General features: G+C 40.1%; 1 protein-coding gene across 3 annotated transcripts in view; it reads right to left on the bottom strand.

Annotated features, from left to right (window-relative positions):
* Nucleotides 1–26,259, bottom strand: part of RYR2 (ryanodine receptor 2) — a 609,490-nt gene that overhangs the window by 65,585 nt on the left and 517,646 nt on the right. For 2 of the 3 annotated variants that reach the window (XM_079107027.1, XM_079107028.1), the window contains exons 74-81: nucleotides 24,718–24,852; nucleotides 20,973–21,007; nucleotides 20,143–20,256; nucleotides 17,862–17,958; nucleotides 16,558–16,661; nucleotides 15,035–15,086; nucleotides 9,497–9,550; nucleotides 8,266–8,289 (exon numbers count right to left, since the gene is read on the bottom strand). In XM_079107027.1, coding sequence (XP_078963153.1) covers nucleotides 8,266–8,289; nucleotides 9,497–9,550; nucleotides 15,035–15,086; nucleotides 16,558–16,661; nucleotides 17,862–17,958; nucleotides 20,143–20,256; nucleotides 20,973–21,007; nucleotides 24,718–24,852 — 615 coding nt within the window. The remainder of the gene's footprint in view (nucleotides 1–8,265; nucleotides 8,290–9,496; nucleotides 9,551–15,034; nucleotides 15,087–16,557; nucleotides 16,662–17,861; nucleotides 17,959–20,142; nucleotides 20,257–20,972; nucleotides 21,008–24,717; nucleotides 24,853–26,259) is intronic. The other variant, XM_079107029.1, reaches the window with a different exon arrangement.

Raw genomic sequence — 26,259 nt, 5'->3', positions numbered from 1 at the left:
TCTTAGACAAATGCCATGTTGGCTTCAACTTGCAGTTTAGTCTTTAAATCAGTCCAACATTAGAAAGAAAGTTCGAGAAAAATCAGAGCAGCTCCGGGATTTAGATTTTCCTTTAGGCAAAAAGTTCTGATTGCTAAGAGCAACCAGGAATCATCAGCTCTCATCCTGACATGAATGGTATTGGTCTTTTCAAGGTCAAGTGCAGTGGTCAGACTCAAGATCAAGTCACCTGCCTGCACTGAATGGAAGTATTTGACCTCATCATTTGTTCTGTGTGTAACTGAAGTTTGTAATAAAATGGCTACATTCTTTCACTGTGTCTAAGAGCTCCTGGAGCTTTAATACTGGGGGCGGGGGGTGGGGGGGAGTAGACAGGCTTGAAGAAAAAAAAATACATTTGGTTCTTCAACAACATGCCTTACAAGAAAAAAAAAAAAATGAAATACTAAGAATAAATTACAATTGTCCCTGGCTCCTTGATGCAGAAAGTAGCGTGACCCCAAAACGGAGACTGGAAGCTATTTTAAGCTGGGCAGCGTGATGGCAGCAAAGAAATGCACGGTTTCTGAATGGGTCGCGTGGACATGTGGGCAGTGTGGGCGCATGTCACGTGCTGAGGCTGCTGAATCCACAGTCAGGCCATCACCAGAGGGCCCAGCTGCTCCACTGCTTTTCTTTGTGTTCCTAAAACTTCAGTGGGTTTTCGTCATGTGCTCCTCTTTAAACTGCAGGTGAAAGCAGACTCAAAGAAAGAGAAACTTCCGGGAACTGAACTCCTAAATGTGTCCCCCATGATCTAGTAGTGTTATGACTCCACTTCCCATACTCTTACTTGATATCCTGAACAGGGTGATGACCTACAGCTGATGTTGAATCTCAGCATCACTAGCAAGAAAAAAAAAGAAAAAAAAAATATATATATATATAGACGATCCAATTGGATAACCAGGGAAACAAAGACAAAGTGGGGGAGATAGTTCTAATAACCTGATTTACAACAGAAGGCAGCCCACTCAGACCTACAGAAAACAACCTTAGCTGAGAGGTCCATCCTTCACCTGTTAGTTTTGTTGTTTTCCAGCTCCTGCAAGTGTAGACCAGCCATGCTTATACACACCCAGCGTTATAGGAAAACACACGAAAGAGCATGACTTCAATAATGGATGGTTCCCCAAATTTTTAAAGACCTAAACCCTGTATATGAGCTAGGCGTGGTGGTACACGTCTCTAACTCCAGCAGCTGGGGAGATGAGGCAGGAGGATCGTGAGTTCAAAACCTGCCTCAGCAACATAACAAGGCCCTAAGCAACTCAGAGAGACCCTGTCGCTGAACAAAATATTTTTAAAAAGGGTTGGGGATAAGGCTCAGTGGTTAAGTACCTCTGAGTTCAGTCCCTGGTACCAAAAAATAAAAACAATAAACAATGTAAACGAAGTTTCTTAGAAGAAAAGATTTGTGAGGACACGGCCATAGATTTTACTTGTTGTAACTACATACAATACACAAACCCCGTGTATTGCACACCCCGTATAGTTTCCTGCACATAACAGGTGTTCAGGGAAACCTAAGTGATAGAACTAAAAAATGTGCTATCACATAGCTTGTGACCACAATTTAAAATATTACAAATGCTATCCCTGAATTCAAAGAGCTATAAAACCAGGATACTATGAAAGTCTATTTAGTTTACTTTCAGTATGTGGTCAAAGGGGTCTTTAGAATGCTACTAACACAAACAATAATCAAGTTGTGGCTTTGGCTCACTCAATGTTTTGTCTGCACCTTACAGTATTACTCGTTCTCTTTGCCATTGAGCTTTCAAATAGCATCACAATCCTCCAGAGGGCCACTGTTCAGTAGGATGAACGTAGTTTCTATGCTACTTAACAAGAGAGAAAGAACGAAAAAAGAGGTATTCACCAGAGCCAAGTTGGTTGGAACCAAAAGTTTGATCATGTTGTATTAACCTACTCAGACAACAGAAACACCAAACCAAAGACAGGGGCCGCAGGGGCGTCCTGGGGGCTGAGCTGAGGAGTGCGGGAAGTGGGTGTGCGGCTCCCTTTCCTTCTTCCAGTCCCACCTACACCCCTACATGGGCAATGGTGGAACACCATTTCCCTTGAAGTGAGAACATTTAGGATTCGTTTAAAGCTATGTTGAAGCAATCAAACCCTGCTCAGTTGAAAGAGTGTCCTATCGGGGTCCAGGGCACACAATTTATTCTATACCACAAGAAAGCTTCACTCTCAAGGTATAAAAATGTGAAGAATAACTGGACAATCAGGACCCAGCAAGTTACCAATGGTAAGCTCATGGTTAGCGGGAAGTCTCCTGAGCACAGAACTGACTTACATCAGCCTTCATCCGCCTGGGTGCTCTGCTTGAAAAGCCCTGAATACAGAAGGCAAGCGCTGTGCCACCCTTTCTGTTGTGGCGCCGCCTGACAACAGCAGAACAGCCACCTTAAGGTCACAGATGACCACAAAGAGCACAAGGTGCCCAAGGTCACCCGAATTAGGGAAGTGAGAAGTTAGGGAGATCCTTATCACAGAGGGGTCTCAACAACTCATGACTTGGACATGACAGACACTCGTTTTCAAATGGTCATTCACGCTAATTAACTTACAATTAATTGTGACCTGGATCAACTCTGCATGAACAGTACACTCTGAGCACCTAACACAGCTCCCACATCCCTGCCCAGTGGGACCTACTTGGCTGGGAGGATTTTGCTGCAGACAGCCTTCAAAAGGACACACACCCCTGCATTCCCAGCCACTGGTGCTCATCCTAGGCCATCCCTTCTCAGATGGCATCTTGACAGCTGGGCTTCATTATGTAAATTATCCAATAATTACTGGGAGTTGCTGAGGACATTTTTCATTACAACACATGCTATCCTCAGGGGGAAAAGAAAATGCTGTTAATTTTAACTTCAGGAATTTTTGTTTCCCCCAAACAAGAAAACTAGTTTAGTGATATTAATGAACTGCTAAATTTATAAAATTTCAAGTTGGCTCCTAGGGAGCTTGGAAATCAAAGGTGTTAATGTCCCACAGCCAACTGACAAGACTCTACAGCAAAGAGGTTGTGGTTAACTTCATGAGTGAGTACTTTTGCTTTTTCTTACTGTATTATATAATCACGCCATACGTTACTAAACTAGGCAAAGGTGGATATCTATGTATGTATAGACATTAGACATTTTCTATGAAACACTGTCTTTGAATATTCTCATTCTAAGAAGCACAGAACTTATCCTCCACAGAGATCAGATAAGAGCTATGGAAATCTGCATGCCTTTATCAACACTTATACTTTGGAAAAATCATGAAATTGCCCTGAAAAATGGTAAGGACTTAGGCACAGCAGCATGTAAAAGAAATTTTAAAGGCAGATATGATCCTGAGAAACCTAGGGAAAAGCTCTTTATTCAAAGAAGAAAAGGCTCAGACAGAGCAGGTGAGTTTGACTTGCTGAAGGTCATACAACACCCAGGTGAGACTCCAGGTCTCCTGCACTGTGTGAAGTTCTGTGCTCACTGTACTGCAGAAGTTTCTGTATAGGATTCCCTGACTTGATTTTAGTAGGGAAAGTGAAATTAATTCAATGTATCAATAACAGCAAATACTTATATAGAGCTTGTTATGGTGACAGGCAGTGTTCTGAGTGCCTTATACATGTTAACTAAATTAATCCTCGTCACAACCCTATTAAAAATACTATGATTAGCCCCATTTATAGACAGGGGAATTGAGGCTTAATCTCACAAGTCTAAGTGGTGGAGCAAGGATTCAAACACAGGCGTTTCTTCTGAGTGTATGTGTTCCCAATGACTCTGCTGCCTCCATTAATGGTACAAGACTTGGTCAAGTGAAAGTCAACTGAGATTATTAAAAAAAAAAAAAAAACATGAATTCAAATTATTGTGCATATGAAAAATGGACAATTCTATATTTAAATGTTTTCTATATTGCTTTCCATTTAGGTCCACAAATTCATATCACATGAAACACACAGGACTGTGCTTTCTGGGAATTTCCTTGTACCAGGGTCAATACACCTAACTCTCTTCTCTCTCAGCCCCTTGCTTTGCTTTTGAGCCAAAATGGCCCTAGAAATGGCTGATGGCACATAGTATCAGCTGGCTGTTATCACCATGATGAATAAGGGGACTCTAGTGCCTGAGCCCTGGACAGGCTGGACCCAAGATGGCTCTGGACGGCCCAGGCATCACCTGGCAAAGCCAGTTAATATCAGTAGGAAGACTGAAGAAAGAAACGCTGCGACCAACATGAGAGGGCAGATGTTCATCCTTCTTCCCCAGGAGACACTGTCCCATGATGCAGTGGGCCCTCTGGAGGCAAGCCACACACCTCAGCAACCAGCTACACCACCGGACAGTCACGGTCAGCTCAAGAATGCAGCACTCATGTTTGTCCTCCCCGCTTCCCTGAATTCTCCTTTTCCCCTCTCTCTCACTTCCCTGGGATTGTAACCCCCAAAATCTCAATGAAGTGTTAGCACATTAGTTTTTGATCTGTTTTCTAGGAAACCTGGGCTAAGATGTGTGACCATTGTTTTAAATAACAATTTCATGTACAAAAATAAAGTTGGGGGCCTGGGGATGTGGCTCAAGTGGCAAAGCACTTGCCTGGCATATGTGAGGCACTGGGTTTGACCCTCAACACCACATCATAATAAATAAATAAATAAAGTTCACAGATTATATGAGTATTATTCCCTCTATGATTCAACCATGTTCCCCTCTATGATTCAACAGTAACACATTAGTGTGTGTCTGGGATACATGTATCTTTTGCCATAGGAACTAAGGAATTGTAGATTTTCTTGACAAAAAGAATTGATTCACTATTTTATATTCATAGCTATATATTCAATTTTTAGACATGTAAGGTTCTCTTTACTAAATTCAATGTTCAAATTATGTAACTATGAGATGACAATATATCTTATAAGCAACTCACTCTTTCAGAATTATCACAAAATGGAATTCTTCAAAATTGAATTTTTGGAATGGCCATGCAAAAGTTTTGTTTTGTTTACCACTGGGGCAGTGCTGTGTAACATCAACCCTTCAGACATTTTGGCCCTACATGGATTCTTCCGTACTTCAGGGTACATACTTTGAAGCAGGAGGTGGGAATGGTCTGAGTACTTCCGCCGGTGGGATGTCATGTTAATTACACCTGAGACCCATCCAAGAGAGGATCTGCTAGTCCCAAGTTATTACAAAATGTCACCTACGCCACAGGCATATTTAGAATTTAAGACACAATAAATCATTTTTAATCCAATCTACAGAATAATAGGACCTGAGGGACTCGTGAGAAAATACACTTGTGAGCTAGAAATTGGGCATTTGCCCAAGGAAGAAGCAACTTGCCTACTACTTGAGAAAGATGGTGTAGAAGAAAAGTCAATGATCCATTTTCCCTCTCACCTATGCTCTCAGGTAGGTGACTCAGATTTTATAGTGAATAATACATCTAAGTTATGGTGCCTGTATATTCCATAGAAATGCTTTAAGTGACTTTTCATTTTCAGTTATATCTTTGGATTTTTGGTGAGGGCAACAGAAGAAGCAAATCTCTGAGCAAACATGGTTTTAAAAGGTGGTCCCTACAGTACAGCTCTTGATGACCATGCTCAAGGTCAGGGGGAAGAAAAATCTCATTGTACTCAGAAAAGTAAACATATTTGACTTAGACCATCATTATTTATTTGTGGCTTTTGTTATTATTTTTTTTGGTTCATTAAAAAACTCAAAAGCTAATTAAAGCACTCAAATGCAATAATCAACATTGCAGGTAAATGGTAAAATGTGTCTTCCCTTTGCATAAGATTTACCTGTCCTTGTATGGTTCTCCTATGGAAATAGCCACAAGTCTAAAAAATAATTAAATATGCAATAGATTTTTAAAGTAAGAGGCTATAAAAAAAAGCATATTTAAATGCCAGAGGAAACAAGAAACTAGATTATCGAGATGAATTGGAAAGGCTAAAACAGGATCGTGTCAACACAACACACATGGAAGAAGGAAAGAGCTGGCAAATTCCTGGCACCTGAGGCCCCACTGGCTACTCTTCATGTTTCTCGAGCTTTTCTGTATGCCTAATGGAAAAGTTCCTTACAATAGCACGCTTCTCAAAGTTATCTGCTTCTTTCCTCTTCTCAACATCTTAGTTGAATAACAGATAAAGAATCAAAGTAGAAATTACAGCAAATACGAATATTTCATCAGTTACAGAGATAAAATTAATTTACTGCAAACTTTATATTCTTTTCAAACATATTTACTATAATTTGTTATAAGAATTACTGAAACTACCAATCACAGATTTGTTATAATTTACATGAAAAATCCCACAATTAGGTTATATACGAATTATGTCAAACACCCAGACAGCTCAATGTAAAATGTCTGGTAGATTACTAAAGAGAGTCATAGTCCATGGGCCGGGACTGCAGCTCAGAAGCAGAGTGCTTGCCCAGCAGGCACAGGCTCCTGGGTTCGACCAAGCACTGACAGAAAAAAAAAAAAAAAAAAAGTACTAATTCAATTGTCCGGCTGCATTTTTGATGGTTTGATGGTATCACATACCCAACCTCTGAGAAGAGTATCTTCACAGATGACTGACTGTTTCCCCTCTGCAACTTTTATACTAATTGCTCACAAAGTGTGCATTTTCCCAAGAATAGCATGTTGCAAAGTTGGGTGTAGATAAGAAGTTGTTGTCCCCAGGCACAAGAAGCTCAGTGCAACAATTGGTTAGGAGTGAAAATCCCCAAATTTGGTCTATTATGTCACACATATAAATACATGCTAGCTGCCAGTAATTTTAAATCCTGTCTGCACTGAGACAGTTACAGCTGCACATACATCAGTGTGCCTATTTTGGAATTAATTACCAGGTTTGCCACTAGGTGAACTTGCCCACAATTCTAAATTCAAAGGCAGCCCCTTCTCTCTGGTCAGACTCCATGCCTGGCCCAATGACTGTCCTCAGCTCGGCCTGAACCTGACACTTTGAACACCAGATTCCATGGCTGGCCATTCCCACATTTCTCTCCTGAATAAGGGCCTTTTCAAAGGCCCTACATTTGACCACACTCACCAGATTGAACTTGCTTTTAGACCTTCCTAAAACTGCAATCTCCCTTCAAAATGAAACTCTGCTTATTTTGTCCTGTCCTGTGCATCCTTATTAAGCAGCCTTAACAAGCTCTTAGGTAGGCATGAGCTTCAAGCTAACTAGGAAATCAGATCTTTGGTTGATGTCATCCCTCAACAATTCACAGGAATTCTATCTAATTCACGATAAAAAACAAAAATCTCTCAAGTCAATATTGAGCCCATTATTATTATTTAAGGCCATAATATGCTATGAAGTGTTAGATCCACAATATGTCATAAACCATCACATCCATCAAATTGGAGCTGTATCTGACAGTATCTTCATGCACTCAGATTTTTAAATTTGTGAGAATTAGGATATAAGAACAATATACTCCAAATATAACAGTGAGTTAAAGAACATTATAATCTGTTCCTTCTAGATTCTTCATAACAGTCTAAGTTCCTTCTTTGAACTGAAATCATTGTGAGTAATATCTAGATCTTTATGATCAAGTTTCCTATTAAATAGCCTCACTAAAATAAAATTTAACAGGGTCTGTAATTAAGTAATAACATCTTGGAATACTAGATGAAAAAGTTTTAGCAAATTTTTCAGATCAAATATTTAAAACATTAAGAGAGAAAAATAATCATCTGGCTCTTTTCTTTCACTGAAATGCCAAATTTGATCTTGAAATCATGGTGAGCAATCTGCAGGTACTAACACATAATGAAAAGCAGACTTCCCTCCAATCTCACCAGCAGTACCATTTATCACGTCCATTTTCAAGCAACTAGACTAGGATAAAAACACCAGTAGGGATCAGGCCAAAGGCTGCACTAAAATGTCTCCCAGCTAACACTTAATCACTAAAGGACTCCTCTATACAGCATAGTATGCATTCAGTTAACAAAGTTCAAATTCCAAAGCAATGAAATTGCAAGAAGTATAAATCAAGGAAGGGGAAGAGACCAACTGCACTGGAGTTACAACCTTGTAGAAAGATTTTCGAGATGTTTTCTAACAAAAGAATCCAAGATGTTGGGTCTAACAAAGGCAAATGTCACAAGAAACTGAAACTCAGACCCAGACAAATACACACATATACATGGTTTTACCTTGCTGCGTTGGGATCCTGTGACCTTAAGGAAGGATGAGGACAAGAAGCAAAATAGCAATAAACAATTGCTCTGAAGACAACCGATAGACCATAAATGGTGCGCACTTCAGGAAAACAATGTTATTGCTGTTCACAGCTCATTCTAATTTACCTGTCTCCTAATAATAAAGACGTATGTGAGACTAGAACATACGTACATTAGAAAAGATTTCAGTATCATTCAGGAAATTTAATATCATGGATTTTTCTCAGCCAGCAATAGTTCAGGGCGATGCTCAAATTGGTTGGCTTTTATACTTTTGTACACTGACTTCAATGCTGCAGAGACACACGTACAAATGGTTTCCGGAAGAGGCATTAACTGCTCACTCCCCACCTCTATCTTTTGTGTCCATCATAACGCAAGACCCATTGCTGGCCACTGATACACTTCGAGACTTGTAGCTCAAAGTCCAGACATGCCAATTAATAAGAAAGAAAAAGAATCTAGTCTCTATTTCCTTCTACTTATTTTTGAAAATTATAAAAACATCCATCAATAAGAAGAGTGGTAATTAGCAACAACTAGCTATTCTCATAAAAAGCAAAGTATACTATAAGCAAAGGGGAAAATAATATTCACTTTTCTTTGGGCTAAGTAATACTAAGCAGCATTTCAAATTACAGGAGATATCTAAAAGCAGAGTGTGTTTGGGAGAAAGGACTAAACGGAACCTAGTGCTGTGAATGTGCCCTCTCCTACCTCATGCGAGCAAACTGACAAGTGCCACCGTCTCCATATGTACAGGGAATGAGTGGCCCAGGCGGGCAGCCGTCAAGAGGCCAAATCTTTAAGAATTCAGTTTGGGGGAAAAAAATACCAAAACCCAGGTACGATTAAAAACTTGATGTCATGTTGCTCTTCAATAAAGATTTTCCTCACACATCTTAGAAATCCCAGACCACAAGGTCCCCGAGATGAGAACAGTCTGAAGCCGTCTCATCTCGGAGGGTGCTCAGGAACACTCATTCTGAACATATGGGCTCTGTTCTATTATTCAACTATTCTAGGCTCCTTGGTCTTAACTTCGGCAAAGGTTAGGACTCAGGTTTGTCCGTCCAGCTCTGACATGCAGTTCCTTGACACAATAAGCTGCAATAAGCCATGAAGCGAGAAACATAAAGGTCAGTTAAAGCTATGAAACAATGCTTGACAACAGGAACAGCAATGCTAGAAAGATCGAGCTTACTTCGAAACTCTTCACTTCCTCTTCACTATCATCATCTTCCTCGTCATGACAACTCTGATGTGTGCAGGGAAAGAAAGGGAAGAATATGTTGAGAAAGTACAAAGGAATCACTTAACAGAACACCAAGTGATTTGTATGAATTTATTAATGATATTTAAATATATATCAGATACTAAGAAAACAGGATCAATACATTTATAACCTGAAAGGAAATTAATTCTATTATGCGTTTACAAAATTAAAACATCAAATTACCCACTTTATACATGAGAGATAATTATGAAGTCCCTGACATACTACTTATTTGTGAATTTGCCTTGTTTAAACCAAACTGCAAACCTTAAAGAAGAATCCTTTTTTTTTTTTATGTTTTCATTACAATGTACTAATACAGGTACATGCAACAGTTGTTACTTAAAACTAAGAGAGAGCAATATGCATTAAGTAAAATGATTCTTGCAGCTGGGCATGGTGGTGCACACTTGTAATCCCAGCAGCTCAGGAGGCTGAGGCAGGAGGATCGCAGGTATGAACCAGCTTCAGCAACTCATAGAGGCTATAAGCAACCTAAAGAGACCCTGCCTCAAAAGGACTGGGGATGTGGCTTAGTGGTTAAGCACCCCTAGGATCAATCCCCAGTCCAAAAAAAAAAAAAAAAAATGAACTCTTATGATCCTCTTTTAATGTTCATTTTTATTGTATATGGCCTAAAGGAAGAAAGTGGACTTCTGTTACTGATATTATTATTTATGCTAAAAATGATAAAACTGACCATTCCATTATTTTTCCTGGAAATGATAAAGGAGCCATGCTAAGCCATGCATGAGTTCTTATCTAATTCCCACAGGTGGAACTTTGCTTGCTGAGGAGGCAGGTATGGAGACTGGGAACACGGGCTCAGGAAGCAGAGGAACAAGATGGGAACGAGAGAAAGAATATCTGGGTTCTTAAAGTAATCACATGTGCTGACAGATAGAAAATGTTCGCTACTTGGGAAAATAATGAACTTTTCATAAATTTCATCTTGGTTTGGAACTTGGAGTACAGTCAAGAAATCTGTCATTGACTAACACCCATGGCCAGAGGAACCTGCTGCCCCTGAACTTACTGTTCCAACCTTTCTCAGCTATTTTGTGCTTCTGGCAAACATCTGTGAGTCAGTGAGGGACACAGAGGCAAAAGGTAAAATCTAAATCAAAATACTTCTTTTACCTCAACGAGTCACAGCACTCTGGGTGTGGAGAAAAAGTGAGAGGAGAGACAGGGAGGGTATGAAATGCGGACCTTCCACCCACCCCGTGGTGGACTCCAAAAGGGTTGTCACGCTCTTTGATTCGATTAACAAAGACAAAGCTTCACCCTTTCTTTTAGACTAATAGGCATGTGAACGTGGCTTGTAAAGGAGGAAATAAGGGGAGGTACACAGACTCCGGACATGTAGTTCCACTACATGGCTGAAATGCTATATTCCGACTGGCACAAAAGTAGGTTGAAACCACAACCACCAACCAAAGGAACAAAAAACACCTCTAAAAGGTCTCCAGCCACTTTTCAATGTATTGGACAGAAACAGGATTTGTAGGCAGGGGAGAATGTTCTTCAACAGCAAATTGTATCCTTGTGACACATGGGATAATGTTCAGAAAATGGAGAGTTATATTAGTCCCAAAGCACAGGATTTGGAACTAATCCTGGTGTCCTGGAACAGATCACTAACTTCTGGGCAAGCAAGAGTGATCACATATGCCAGGGAGGAAAAGGTGAATCAACCCCCTACATGAAGGGGTAGAAGCATGGAATAGGTAACTTTAGGGAAAAACATAGAAAAAGAAAATGAACGATTAGACTATTAAGGTGTCTAAAAATAAAACTCGATCCCAGCAACAAGAGTATGTAAAGCAGCACAGGTAGCACTTCAATTTGTTGGTATCTGCTGGAAATTCCAGGAAGACGGTAAATAGAGTCTTGGATTGCCTTTCTGACTTAAAGCTCCCCAGAATATTGAGGAAGCAAAACCAGAAGCTTCCATATGGATTTTTAAATCTGACTAACCAAGAGCTAATGGGTGAGGTGGATAAACCTCTTAAGAAAGTGAAGTGACATTTAATCATTTTAACCAACAAAAAATGAACATCGGGTATAACTTAACGTGTATCCTACGTATTTCAAAAACTTAGTAAGAAAAGGAAGAGGGAAGGGTAGGGTTTCCTCAGCCAGAAACTCAAGTGTGGAAACATTCCCGAGTGCTCGTTTATGGCAATATCATCCCAGATACTTCCATGTGGGACCTTAAGTTGGTAAAGCCACCTGTGGGATTAAGCCGCTCCAGACAGTGCAGGAGAGGTGATAGGTGGTAAAGAGACATTCTGAGAACTCAGGCAAAGGTGGCCACAGTGAGAACACTGTGGCTGTCAGCAGAGGACTAAGCAAAAAAAGATGGTGACAGCGAGCTCATGGTAAGCGCTGAGATTCTCCCTCCGTGTGACTTCTAAAACAGGAATTAGGTGGGAAAGAAACAGGTTTATTATAATAAGCAAAGAGAATATTAACCTAAAGTTCACACCCAAGTGTACCTTCAAAAGCATGATGATTTTATATGATTTTTGAAGTCTCCGGAAAAGCAAGAGAAGAAACAGCAAGTGTGCGAGTCAGAGCAAGCAGATGCAACAATGACAGGGGGAGACATGACGTGCAGGAGAATTCCTGTTTCAGAATCCGCCACCAGAGAAGTAAGTTTCAGATGTAAAAGATGCACCCAGCCAGTAAAAATGAAAGTCAAGACCCCAGCGGAGTGTCATTTTATATGCTGTTTGCTAACAACGAAGGTAGACAGGGAATCATAATTTTCAAATTTATGTCTAACATAAATAAATAAAAGGAGACAGCACAGGATGACAGGAGAGAACTTTCAAAAGATTCCAGCTTTGGACAAGGGCCTGGCTCTAGAGAAATGCTGACACAGACTTAACTCAAAGATAGGAATCTGTCTAAATGCAAGGATGTGAGATAAAACTGAGCAGAAATTCAGAAATGCTTTGGATTTTAGGTGGACAGGTAAGCTCAAAAGGAGGCAAAAATGTGCTTTATATGCCAGAATTTTAATGAGTTCCTACAACTAATGGTAAATGTACAAGATCCTAAGCAGGGATACAGACCCATATGCTTGATCCCTCAATTACCTCTGGGGGTCACATATTGGTAAACTGGAGCATGCGCAGAATAGAAGGAATTGAGAGACAGAGTTGGCACTCCTGAGGTTCATTAGACAATAACAAGGATGAGATTATTTAAGTGTGAAGAGGAGACTCTTGAGAGAAAGGGAGACCATGTGAGCCCTCATTACATATTTGATCATATATCAAGAGAGATTCGATGGAGCTTCAGGATATGACTAAAATAAGTGAAGGTGGAGTCATGCTTCAGTCACAAAGAACTCTGACAATCAGAACTAGCCTGCGAGCAAACCAGGAGCTTGTGCCTCTTCCACCCACCTGTTCATACTCATCAGTTCTGAGGCTGCAAAGGCCACCCCACCAGTGGGCACAAAATCCCTCTGACTCAGTGCCCTCAAGAGCAATAGTCAAAAATCCTTAGCCTCGATCTAACTACCTGCCTGGTATGGATTGGCATGTGGTTCTAAGAACTGCTGGAGAGAAGGTGCACAATCAGAAAGAGTGATTCTGCTGTAAATGCATGAGCACCACCTAAACCAGGCTTTCTACACTGCCTGGGACGCCTATGCCAACTTCTAGTCAATTAGTTACAAAGGACTAACTTTTATCTTTTAACCCATGCTTTTTAAACAAGGGTGCTATTAAAACTGGATGTCCACAGGCAGAAGACTGAAACCAGACCTCCTAACTCTCCTCTTGTCCTGCATAAAAGCCAACTCCAATGGATCCAAGTCCCCAGCGTAAGATCAGAAACTGTGAAACTCCAGGAAGAAAACATAGGGGAAGCTCTTCAAGATAATGGCACAGGCAGTGATTGCCTGGATAGCACTCCAGTAGCTCAGGAAACAAGAGAGAATTGACAAATGGAGTTACATCAAATTGAAAAGGTTCTGCATAGCAGAGGAAAAGATGATAGAGTGTAGAAACAACTTCTAGAACAGGAGAAGATGTTGCCAGCTATCCATCCAACAGAGGATTAATATAAAGAATATATAAAAAAACTGAAAAACAAGAATGGGGGAAGGAAGGACTGTATAGAGGAAAAAGAGGGGTGGGGGGAAGGGAAAATATAACAGTATGAATCAAACAACATTACCCTCTGTAAATTTATGATTACACAAATGGTATGCCTTGACTCCATGGTATGCCTTCTCTATTTGTAATAGAGAAACAACATGTATCCCATTTGTTTACAATAACTAAAAAACAAAACAAAAATCAGTGTCAATAATCCAATCAAAAATTGGGCAAATGATCCTAAAAGATACTTCTGAAAAGACACAGTACAAATGACCCAAAAAAATTATGAAAAATACTCACTATCTTTATCTCTTAGGGAAATGAAAATCAAAACTACACTGAAATCCCTTCTCAGTCCAATCAGAATGGCTATTATCAATGAATAAAATAACAGATACAGGTAAGGACAAGAGAAACAGGAACCCTCCCACTCTTGGTGGGAATGTAAATTAGTACAGTCACTAAGGAAAACCGTGTGGAGGTGCCTCAAAACACCAAAACTAGATCCACCCTATCATCCAGCTCTACCACTGTGGGGCAAATATCCAACGGAAACAAAGTCAGCATACGAATGAGATTTACAACAGCTGTGATACGAAATCAGCCCAGGTGCCCACCAACAAATGAATGGATAGAGAAAATATGCGGGGCAGAGGTTCTGGCACTTGCCTAGCATGTGTGAGGCACTAGGTTCTATTCTCAGCACCACATATAAATAAATGAATAAAAAAAAAAGTCCATCAACATCTAAAAATATATTTTAAAAAAGAAAATATGGTATATTTACCAATAATTACCATTCAACCATATAGATGATTGAAATCATGTTATTTGCAGGAAAGTAGATGGGATTGGAGGACACCATGTCAAACAAACTAAGGCGAACACAGAGTGGCAAGTTGCATATGATTTTTCTCATGTATGGACACTTAAAAAATAGATGATCTAAAACTAGAAAAGAGAGCACTGGAGAAGGGGACTGCGGGTAGGGAGAGTGTGTAGAAGGGATGGTGGACATGATCTCAGCAGGATAATGCATGCACGGAAATGTCACAGTGAAGCCTGTCAGTCTGTACAATGAATGTGCATTAGTTATTATGATAAAAAAATACAAGATCCCAAGTAGGAACACTAAGCAAAGAAAACAACAGTTATTTGTCAAGGAAGTTAAGAGGAGAGACATCTAGAACAAATGGGAAGTTGAGAGTAAGCTGTGTCTTATGTTTCTAAGATTTAACAACATTTTGTTTTAATCTAGAAATACGTAGATTTTAATACTTTGTCAAATGAAAATGACTTAACTTTATTAAAATGTTAGAACATTAAAGTTTGGAAAGGTTCTTACCTTTGCCATAATATCTGCATAAGCCATATATAAAAAATCTTCCTCCAGTTTGCTATGGAAAACAAGGGAAAAAAAACAAACTTTAAAGGGAAGACTATGTCATTCGTGAATGTAGCATCACTGTAAAAAATAGCGTGTTGTTGTTTTCTAACAAGTATGTTTTATACTTGAATGAACATAAATTTAGGCAATAGTAATCAATCAAAAATATCTTCAAAGATTTCAGAGCTCCTGTAAAGCTCTCCCGCCTGACCTTATAGAAGAGACCTCACATCTCAGAAAGCAAATGGTCTGTTGATTCACACAGAAATGTAATAACTGTAATTTTCTTCAAACTACAAAATTTGAAATGAGAAAATTTAAACAATGTAGGAGCTTCTGATGGCACAAGTGGAATTTGCCATTTGATAGAAAGACTCTCCAAATTATAACATTATAGTTAAAAATTTTTAAGATTCATAATGAAGATTCATAAAAATTAAGAAAGGACAAAATATATTTATCATCTTTCTTAAGTATGGAACCATTAATACATGAACGAAAGATTTCCATCAAAAAATACCTAGAGATTGCAAAGTTATATCAGCAGTTTCAACTTTCAGCTAGGAGAAAAATTCACTCATGAAAAATACCTCATTACCTGCCGGGGCCAGATAGACAGCTGCTCTATTCTTAGGGATGAGATGATTTGGTTAGTTGGGAAATAATAAGAGAGAAACAGTGAGAGAAAGGATGGATCACATTAGATAAGAGAAATGTACACGGTTATGACATGCAAAGAGGTCACATGAACCCTTAGGACTTCTGAGAAGATGCATGTGGATGTGGGTTGATAATTAAATTATCTCCCAGGTCCTGCAGAGCACAGGTGAGACCTGAGGCAAAGCTGGCTTTCTTTCACAGGGCAGGAAAGCAGGCAAAAGTTCTACCATCCCTACAATGCCCCATCTATGCACCAACCTTTGCTCATCTCGAGGAGCAGATGCTAAGACACACGCACTGTGGGCCTCAGTGTGGGCCTTCAGCTTTGGTGAATTTGTACAACAACAACTTCAGAAAGTAAGAAAAATGGACAGTCTCCTTCAAATAAACTTTGGAGATATTTCCAAGTTGAAATGATGACTCACCCACCCTAGAGGCTTCCAAAGACCCACTGTGCAATGGAGACACAGTTTACCTGAAAATTTGGGGTCACTATTAGCCTCCGTACATTTTTGGCACTGGAATTTTCTTTGGTTTCTATTGTTTTATTTAAAAATTCTGTTTGCGATAAAGAGACAATCTATTTTATAAGAAAAATCAGAATCAACTAAACCAGCTAGTTATAAAATTGTTAAGAAAAAGCAGAATCCATAGATATTAAAGCCTGAAATTGAATGAATGTTGGCCCAGGGGTGTAGGCCAGACTTTGAAAAACTCTTTCAAGACAAGATGAAACTGAAACGTGAATAAATGACACAGAACACTCAGACATGATTTCTTTATTTGACCCTCCTAGGTTCATACGAAGCCCCCAACCATACCATTTCTCTGTTAAAGCCGTGCGGCTGAACAGAAGGATCAACTGATGCAGAGGATCAACTCGCTTAGTGACCTCATCTTCTTCCGGAGGTTCAGCCCCGGGTTTCTATAAAAAAAGGTCAGATTTATAGAATTTCACATTTAAAAGAAATGCTCATTCAAATTCAGGAGCAGTATGAGGGGTAGGATCAAATAATAAAAGTCCCCTGTTTTCCATTGTAGCATGTTTGGGTGCACATGTATCTATGTTTTATGTGCATTATAATGCTATATGTGTATGTATGTGCATAAATATGTGCACAAATGTATATGTATTATATATAACATATACATAAATGTAACATAATATGTCTCATATCAGTCTCATTAACAATATAAAATTATGCAAGCTTTAAAAGAATATCTGATCCTTTTTTGTATTTAATTATCTCAATTTTTTGCAGATTTTTTTTTTGGAAGGGTACCTATCAGTGGGTTCTTTCCTGAATTCAGGCAAATTTCTACAAGATATACAAATGTTTATGGTTCCTTTGAGCCTAAAGTCAAATCAAATTGATTTAAAAATACCCAGGGGCAATAAGGGCTGGGTTTGTTCATTATATTCCCAGATAATTTGTTCCTGAAAAAAGTAACTTCTAACAAGAGGTCTTAAGTTGGGAATCAGGAAGCCTCTGGCTAGACTGCAAACTTCGATGGGACTGTATGCTCATAATTTTTTTTGGCAAGTTGTCTTTCATCCGATTTTGAAAAGGTCCTCCACTTATACAAGATGGTGACCGCAGCACCCTGGACAACACCAGTCTCTGAGCACTGTTGGGTGAAGATTCTGCTCCCGTCCGCTGCACTTCCCACATCTCCCTCCTCTAGGCCATCTAGCATCTTCTGCCCTGTATATTTTTAGAGACTGGCTACTTTTTGTTAGTCTTAAATGTTTTTTTGGTGGAGACCTTCTTTATAGTTCAGTCTTTTAGAATGCATCATGGTTCTGAGTTTTAATGGGCTTGAGGAAGTGTTTTAAAAGAATAACTGAGCCAAGTTTGGTTAATAATAAACTTGCACTTGTCATCTTAAATTCCGAATAACTTGATATTGACGAGATCTCTTGGAAATGAGTGACTTTTTCCATAAAGGCTTAATGCAGTAACAATTGAGATTAAAAAGCTTCCTAAGGGGGGAAAAAAAAAATGTTTCCTAAGATGGATGTAGTGCAATGATGTCTTTCTTCAATGTTCTGTGACAAGAGCCCACACCGACACTTCCACCAAGTCCAACCCCCTTTCATTTTATGACCCCATTAAAAACATACCGCTAAATCTTCAATCAGCTTATCTTCAAAGTAATGTTCTTCTGTTTCAATCCAAGACTTTTCATATCCCTGAAGAAAGAGATTGACAGCCCGATGCCTAAAAAATAAGCACAATTTCAAACAAAGGTTTTTTTATTTTTAAATTGAAATCGAAAAGGAATTTAGCAGTGCTTTTACTGGATTATGTGTGCACTAAAAATATAAAATAAAAATAACCCTTCTAGTCTTGATCCTCCTCTTGAGAGGTAACACTTTGTAGCAAACAGAACAAGGTTCCTCGGATCACATATTGATTTGGATTTAAATCCTAGTCCTGGCAACTTAAGCTTTGTGACACTGATCACGTGACTCAACTTTCTCAACTTTCATTTTTTCTTATTTTGAAAACTAGGATAACCCCATCTATATTTCAGTTTTTAAGACATATAATGGGATAAAGGATGTAAAGCACAGGGAGAGACATTCATTAAATAGTAGCTATTATTACACAAAGTTCCTCTCAATAAATAATGGAACAAGTGTCAAAAGATGAATTACTCTGTTCAAGTTAACATTAAACATGAGTCCTGAGGATTCCAAAGCAAAACATACTGAAGTGGTTTACGGGCGTGTATGGGCAAAGATCAGATCTTCAATACTGATGACGAATGACCAGCTGTGAAATAAAACATTGGTGAAGACTAGAAGAGTCAGTGATCACAACACATTAACGATAAATGGGGTAAGGTTTCACTGTGAGAGCAGATGCCAGCTCCCTGGCCACCAGGGAGTACTGTAAGAGTACGGGGGTAACAGAACAATGGCATCGCAGGGTGGGAAGCTGAGCTTAATGGTGACAAAAGGACCTATGGGAAATAACAGCTTGTTTACAAAGGGCCTCGAAAACCGGGGAGAGGAGCCGCAACACAGCTGGCGCCACTGGAGACCACCATACACTCCCCTCCGCGAGAAGGCACGCTGAGGACTGCCGTGCCCGCTGCACACAACACTGCTCAGCTCTGAACACAGGCACACGGGCTCTCACAGACACTCTGGTCCAAGAAGCTGAGACCTGACCTTCCTCACACACGTTGAGTGGTACTTCTCAGAAGCACCAGGCTGGGGACCCACTGGAGAGAGGGGTACAGTTCTGGAAGTGGGGAACAGTGAGTTCTGTGACACTGCAGGGATCTGCTACTCAGAATCTGCTGCCACCCACCTGATTCAAAGCAAGTGACACAAAGAGGTGGCCCCCAGGGAAAGAGAATGACACACAGGAGTGACCCAAAAAGGAATGGGAATTTGAATTCAAGTTCGATATTCTACTTGACCAGGTGGTGACACCACATTGGGCCAGAGAGCTTAGAAGTAGCAGATGGTCTGAAGGGGCGGCTAGTGTATCTTAAACTCAGTGCGCACGACCTGACACGGAACCCACATGGCTTAGTAGAAGGGAGAAGTGGGACCCTTTGTTTGGTCTTTGTGGTTTGCAGTGCCTTATATCATGCATCTGTGCAAACACTTTAACCGAATGTCCCAGCACCACTTGCTGTCCAAGGTGCTGAAAATATAAAATTGAACAAAATTCTAAAGGAACTTGACGTAGAATCAGAGAGGAATATCCACACAGTAACGCGGAAACCTGCAACAACAGGAAGCAAAAGCATCCTGGGAACAAAGAAGAGAAGATGTTCAACTTGCAAGGAGGCCAGAGGTGTTCCAAAAACAGACATGCAGCTGAACTGAGGCCTGCTACAGGCAGAGGGATGATGCTTCTCTCTGCACAAGTAAGTCCGTGACACCGCGAAGGGAAGGTGGTAAGTCTGTCACACTTACTGCCATTATTCCATAAGTCAGTATAGGATCAGGCTTTTCCTCAAATACTCATAATTACACAAATACTAACAACGGCTACATGTATTGTGGCAAGCCCACTTCTAAGCACACCGTATATACTGATCCATTAGATCAGCTGAACACCTCTACAAGGCAGTTGCTGCCAGGGACCAGGACGAGGGAACTGCAGGGGGTGCAGGTGAGTGACTTGATCAGTGCCATCCAGCAGAGAAGCTGAGATGTCCAGATGGGAACCAAGGCAGTTTGCCTTCAAAAATGAACTGGGGATTATTCCACCTGGCCTCATATACGCGAGCAGATATTCCTCGGTGTGTAAATATCAATTAACACTTACATTACAGACCATGGTTCTCCAAAATATATCCAATAAATAAAAAGCAAGTCAAGAATTACACAGAACAACAAATCTCAATTTGACTGTTATATGTATTTTAAAAATTCTGACCTTGGCAGATTGTACAGGGGAGCCATTCTGAAGCAGGCCACCACCGCCCTTTTCCTCTGCTTAGAGAGTAGCTTATGCCACACGGCCTTTTTAGATCTCTGAGGATGCTCCACCTGAGGTAGAAGGACACAAGAAACACCAATTTACACCCCAAGCTACCCCCAAAACACAACATTAAAGAGCTGCCCCTCTTCAGTCCAATTCCAAAAGTACCTTAAAATTATTCGCAAAAGTCAACATTCTAAAAGTTACCCAAGCTAAATTTGAGAGAGTGTTAAACAATACAAAATATCCTTAGTGAAAATAGTGTATTTTCCAAGCAGTAGGTACTTCAGAAGCTTTGTCATCTCTAATGTCAAAGAACCATAAAAGCATTCTGTATAAAATCACTGTGCATAATTCTCAAAATTTCGTGAGATTCTTTAAGGTTTTTAAACATATTTTCTGTCTACACAAAAAATTAACCCTTTCTTTGGTCTGAATCTATTGGAACTAATTTTACCACAAGAGCCACAAACACAAATAGAGCTAATGAAAACTCTGCTGTTCCATAATGTAAGAAGATGACAAGGCTTTGAGAATCGTGTCAGGAGTGAGTAAAGGGATGACATTTTGCTGAGACGTTAAAGTATATAAGTATTTTGTTAGCCAGGAACAAATGAGAATTCAACAGTCACAGTAAATGAGGCAAGCAAGCTGTCGTTAAACTAATGGTATTTTGAACTCCGAGAGGAAACAGAGTAATTGTTAAGTAGTAGAAAGAAAAAGAATCCCAACAAGGGATTTGAAATTCATTAGTAATCTCCAGGCAATTGAGCACTGTACTTCCCAGACTGTAATATCTCCGGCCAACACATTTAGATTTCTGGAAGAAATAAAAATGTTATGTTAGCCAAAAAAATAAAACTGAATTTACTATCCTTTGCAGTAAAAGGTCAAAATATGGATGTAATAATGCTGAAGAAATATTAAGAACGTTGGGACTAAAGCAGTTCAAAAATTTAGCAAGGCAACTTGTTTAATTGGAAAGCACTTATTTCTGTGACCCTGTTCCCTTTATAGGATCAATCAAGCTTTTTAATAAACATCCGCTTCAATTTTCTTCTCGATGAGTGTGCTGGGTGAAACAAGCCATTGTTGAGAACTTGGTAGGTGAGAACAATCAAGGTCAGTGTCATTTGACCCGACGCACTCCAACTTCCTGTCCCACTCCAAGATCAGAGACTGTACCCAGGTAGCGTCTCACAGACGCGACTCAGCATGGGTACATCAAGATACAAGAATGACACACCCAGGCACTGAAGATACGGCATGAGAACAGCTAGGAAAGGCCCCTGCCAGCATGGAGCTCCCCAGGGGCAGAGCCTGGTGTCACAAGAGGAAGGACCTTCAGGGGTGAACCTTCCTAAAATCAAGTAGAAGGGTCTCTAGGAACCATGGCCTAGCAATGAACACCGTGCCGTGTGCCTGTGGGCATCCTGCTGCGCTCCTGTGTTATCTCGGCCAGAGACGAGGTTCAGGAAACCCACAGGAGACAGTCAGTCCCGGCAAGGATGACCAGATGAACAACAAAGCACACATCCAGCGAGTGACGCTGGAGAAAAACTAAACTGACAAGTATTTCCCATGCACCCTTTTGTCTTGTCTGTCTGGTGCTGGGAGTGAAGCCAGGCCTTGTGCGTGCTGAGTTCACACTTCCAAGCCACACCCAGAGCCCTGCACACCTGCTACCTCCGCAATGACTTCAAGTTAAAACTGTCTTTGAAAATACCCTGGGTTAGGGTTACAAATCAACATTAGAACAGGGGTGTCAAAGGGACACATTCCACTCATGGAAATAACCCGATTTGTAACTCCAATGGGTCCTGCCACGTTTACATGCCTGTGGCTCATTTTACATTCTAGCTTATCTGTCTTGTGATGTATTGATCTGGTTCTGTGATTTCACGCTCAGAGATGCTGGGCTCCAGGAGCCCAGGGGACACTCAGCCACGGGATCCTGCTGAGCACAGAGTCGCCCTATAGCAGTGCACCCAATGAGAGTCCCTGCAAGAGTGAATGTGTAGTGAAATGGACCTTAATTTAGAAATGCCTTCATTTATCAAGATTGGATATACTTGTGAGCATATACTCTTACAGCAAATAAAATGGAATAAAATCAGATTTTAATGAGCTTCATTTAATTTACCTAAAATTCATTCAAGCAAATCCAGATTGTGTACAAAAAACAGGAACGATAAAAAATTTAGAAGTAATATGGCTGGAAATGATCCTCCAGTAGCCATTTAATTAACACTTAATGAGTTCGTTAAATATGTACATGATTTTTGAAACACAATTCCCTGACTTCACACGCACCACTCAACACTTAATTACCTTAAGTCCCTTCATTTGCTGATTAATGAGATATTTTTTTTTAAGACTTCACGGAAACCTGAAGGGTGTGTTCTGGGAAACAGCCCGTTCCCAGGTCTTACACACCAACTTAAGGGCACACCAGCAGCTGGGTAGCCTGAGGGCGCCCTAGCTGCTGTCTCCTAGAGTAGTGATGGAACAGGTAGTAGCATTGGGGGACATGGGAATATGCAAGCAGGAAATGGAAGGACAGTCAATGAAACATGAGAGTTTAGCTGTTCTTTATTACCCTGCAGCCTCTGTTCTTTCTCTTCCTGCTCTTTTCTGCTATGGCTATAGTACAACCTTCTTGTACTAAGGCCAACACAGTTCATTACAGCTATATAATTACCTTTCTTGCAAACTTTTGGTTTTGTTTTGTATTGTTTTTGAATAAATAATTGCTTCCTTTAAAAAAATGACAATTAGATAATATTTTGTTATTTAATTGACCATGGCAGGGGTGGAGGTACAGATAATATAAAGTAGATCTCAAAGCAAAATGCTTATTATCATTATGATAATATTTTCAAATGTGGTTAAAGAACATACAGAGTTAAAAATATTAGCCAGGCGTGGAGGCTCACATTTGTAATTCCAGCCCCCAGGAGGCTGAGGCAGGAGGATTGCAAGTTTGAGGCCAGCCTCAGCAACTTAGTGAGACCGGTCTCAAAATAAAATATTAAAAGGGCTAGGGACGTGACTCAGTAGTTAAGCACCTCTGGGTTCAATCCCCATTGCCAAAAACAAACACACACACACACACACACACACACACACCCAGGTTTATAAAACACTTGGGTGGGATACTTTATATTTCACATTCAGCATGAAGTAACCAAGCCCAACAAGTCCCAGAGGCTCAGGGGTGGAAAACTCCAAGCTCCCTTACTCTACTGCTATTTCACTAAATGGACTTGAAAACAGAGAATGTGTCTCTCACATTGTGTATGTTATTTCGCCAGAGGACCACTTTTGCAGAGACAGAAACTTCTCAGTGAGGATGTTTCACTGTTTTGGAAATTCTTGAGCAAAGGGAGTGAACGAGAAAACTATACACCCAGACAGCGCTGTAAAGCGGAGACACCTGGACATTATACACTTTCCTCACACGGCTCTACTACCCATGCGGTGCTCCTGTCCAGCTGGAATGTGTTCCTGATCTCAGAGGAAATTAACTCAAAAAGTAACTGTGATAAAAGGGAAGGCTAATGGAGTCACAGAGAGCAAAGAACCTCAACTCTGAAAGCCATGGAGGACCAGACCCCAGAGACACCGTCAAGCAGGAGTGAAAAGGTGCAAGTATAACATAAACGAGGTGGGGGTGACACCTGAAATTTTTGTTGAAAGGATTTATAATTAAGTACTGTAATGGTCAATTTGAATTGTCAATTTGATCGGATTAAGAACTACCCATGGTTAAGAGGCTTCTGAGTGTGTCCATGAGTCTAGGAATGACTGGCATGTGGGATGGTGAACTGGAGTGGAGACCCTCAATAAGCGTGGGCAGCACCGCCCAATAGGATGGAATAAAAGCTGGAAGAACAAGGAAGCAGGTGCAGACGCAGCTCTGCTCTTCTTGAATAGGTTCTTGATTGCTGCTTCCATCATGTGAGGATATCAGATTCTCACTTCTTTGCTCTTAAAAGAAGACTCTGCCGGGGATTCTCCAGGTAGTTTCCAAAAGCCTTGGTCTCAGACTAGTGTAGCACTATTGATCCTTCTGGTTCTGAGGCTTCTGCATTTGAGGCAACTGCACAGTTGCTGGTTCTTCCAGCTCTCCAGCTGCAGGCGGCCACTGTGGACTATCCAGCTTCTGGTCGTGTAAGCCAATCTAATAAATTCCCTTTTTATAATCATACTTCCTGTTGATTCTGTTCCTCTAGAGAACAGAATACAAGTACCTAATCTTAATTATCTGTACAATTTTAGAAATAATTTTAAATGGCAATAAAATAAAGGCCTTGATATTCTGAAATATATTATCTATACATTGCCACAAAAAACATAAGTTTGGAAGTTGTGCTTATCAGATACTGGCATTCCTGAATCATATTATTTATAATGAATGTGCTGAACATATATATTTTTGGTCCACAGTTAACAAATTAACATACATCCTCTTGAAAAACAGCTTAATGTAGTTAAGGTAAACACAATCAAATTGATACAAACTCTGACCTGCTCAAGATGGAAAAGCACGTTTGCTATATCCAGAACTCTCTCCACCGTCCTCTCTGGATCTGAGGTGTCTTCTGCTCTGTTTGGCAAGTCTTTGTAAAGAGCCATTTGCCATCTAATAGCAGGATCCTCTAACTGCAGAAAAAGGAGAAAAGTAAATAAAATGCAAGGTGACCCACTAAGAGGCAAGGGTCAAGCTACCGGTATGTATTGAACATAGCTCAGAGTTAGACCCTGCAGCTGCAGCTACACAGCATGAGTAAGTTTAGGGGTATAATGCACAGCATGGTAACCTCAGTTAGCAACATTGCATAGCATTCTGGAAATCGGCTAAGAATAGACCACAGGTGTTCCTACCACTTACACTGTTTGAGGAAATGGATAGGCCAATTCGCGTGATGACAGTAAGCATGTCACTATGTACACGTACAACAGAACAACGGGTTGTATACTTTAAAAATATACAATTGAAGAAATCAAAGAAGCACTATGCAGAGAGCTAGACAGGTGAGTCCTTTCAAGGAAAAGTGAATATTTACAATTGCAATGGAGAATACTAGAAAGATATACAGGGCACCATGAGATGCGATCTACTTTGTCGGGGGCTGGAGGGATTCCCTAAACAAGTGAAGTTCACTGGGGCTTTGGAGGAGTTGCAATGGACAGAGAAAGGACAGGGCAACTCTTGTCTTTCCCTTCTCCACACACATTCTACCTGTTGGAAGATGTATGCTTACTTATGCAGGCAATGACATAGGATCACATTTATTTACAGACATAGGGATTTACACCACAGCTTAGTCTCACTGGAACAAAGGTCTTAAATTATACAAATCAATGGAGATCTCTAAAAATTACTCATGGTAAAGGAGTCTACACATTTTACTTGTTAATACCATCAAATTTCCTCAGTGGAAGTTCTAACTGAAGTCTTCATGGATTTAATAAGGTTACTACTAATCATAAAAACTGACCAAGACAAAACATCCTAATGGGATAAAGCATGTCACTTCAAAAAAATCAAAGAGAATAACTACATTATTAGAAGCGGAAAAAGCAACCCCTTTTCTTTCTCTCCCACTTTGGAATTTCCATTAAGAATGAGAGTATTATAAAGCAGATACAAATGGACAACATCTCATCATTGCAAAACTGCTAGCCTAAGAAAGCATAGTTTGAAATGCCAAAAATGACTTTCATTTAGAGACAGACACACAGATAGAGCTTTGCATGTGACTGATTTTTAAACACCATATGTCCTCCAATTAAATAAAGTGCTTTCCTCCCTGGACCTTTTCATCCACAGATTGGAACTTCTAGATTTGACTCTGCATCCTTACTTGTATTTAATAAATAAATATATCAGATAAAGTAGAATCTTTTCTCTAATATAAAATTATTAGTCTGGCTTGAGGATTATTGGCCTTACAATTTCAAGAGAGTGTATTTAAGAAGGAGCTAAGAACAAAAGAACACATGACTTTGCAAGTGTGTATATTTCCTTAACATGCATGCCTTACTCCTAGCAAAAGGAAGTATAGG

The sequence above is a fragment of the Sciurus vulgaris genome (assembly GCF_902686455.1).
Source record: "Sciurus vulgaris genome assembly, chromosome: 12".
NCBI classification, from domain to species: domain Eukaryota; kingdom Metazoa; phylum Chordata; class Mammalia; order Rodentia; family Sciuridae; genus Sciurus; species Sciurus vulgaris.
The sequence above is the reverse complement of the archived record's forward strand: the minus strand, read 5'-3'. Positions and strand labels throughout refer to the sequence as shown.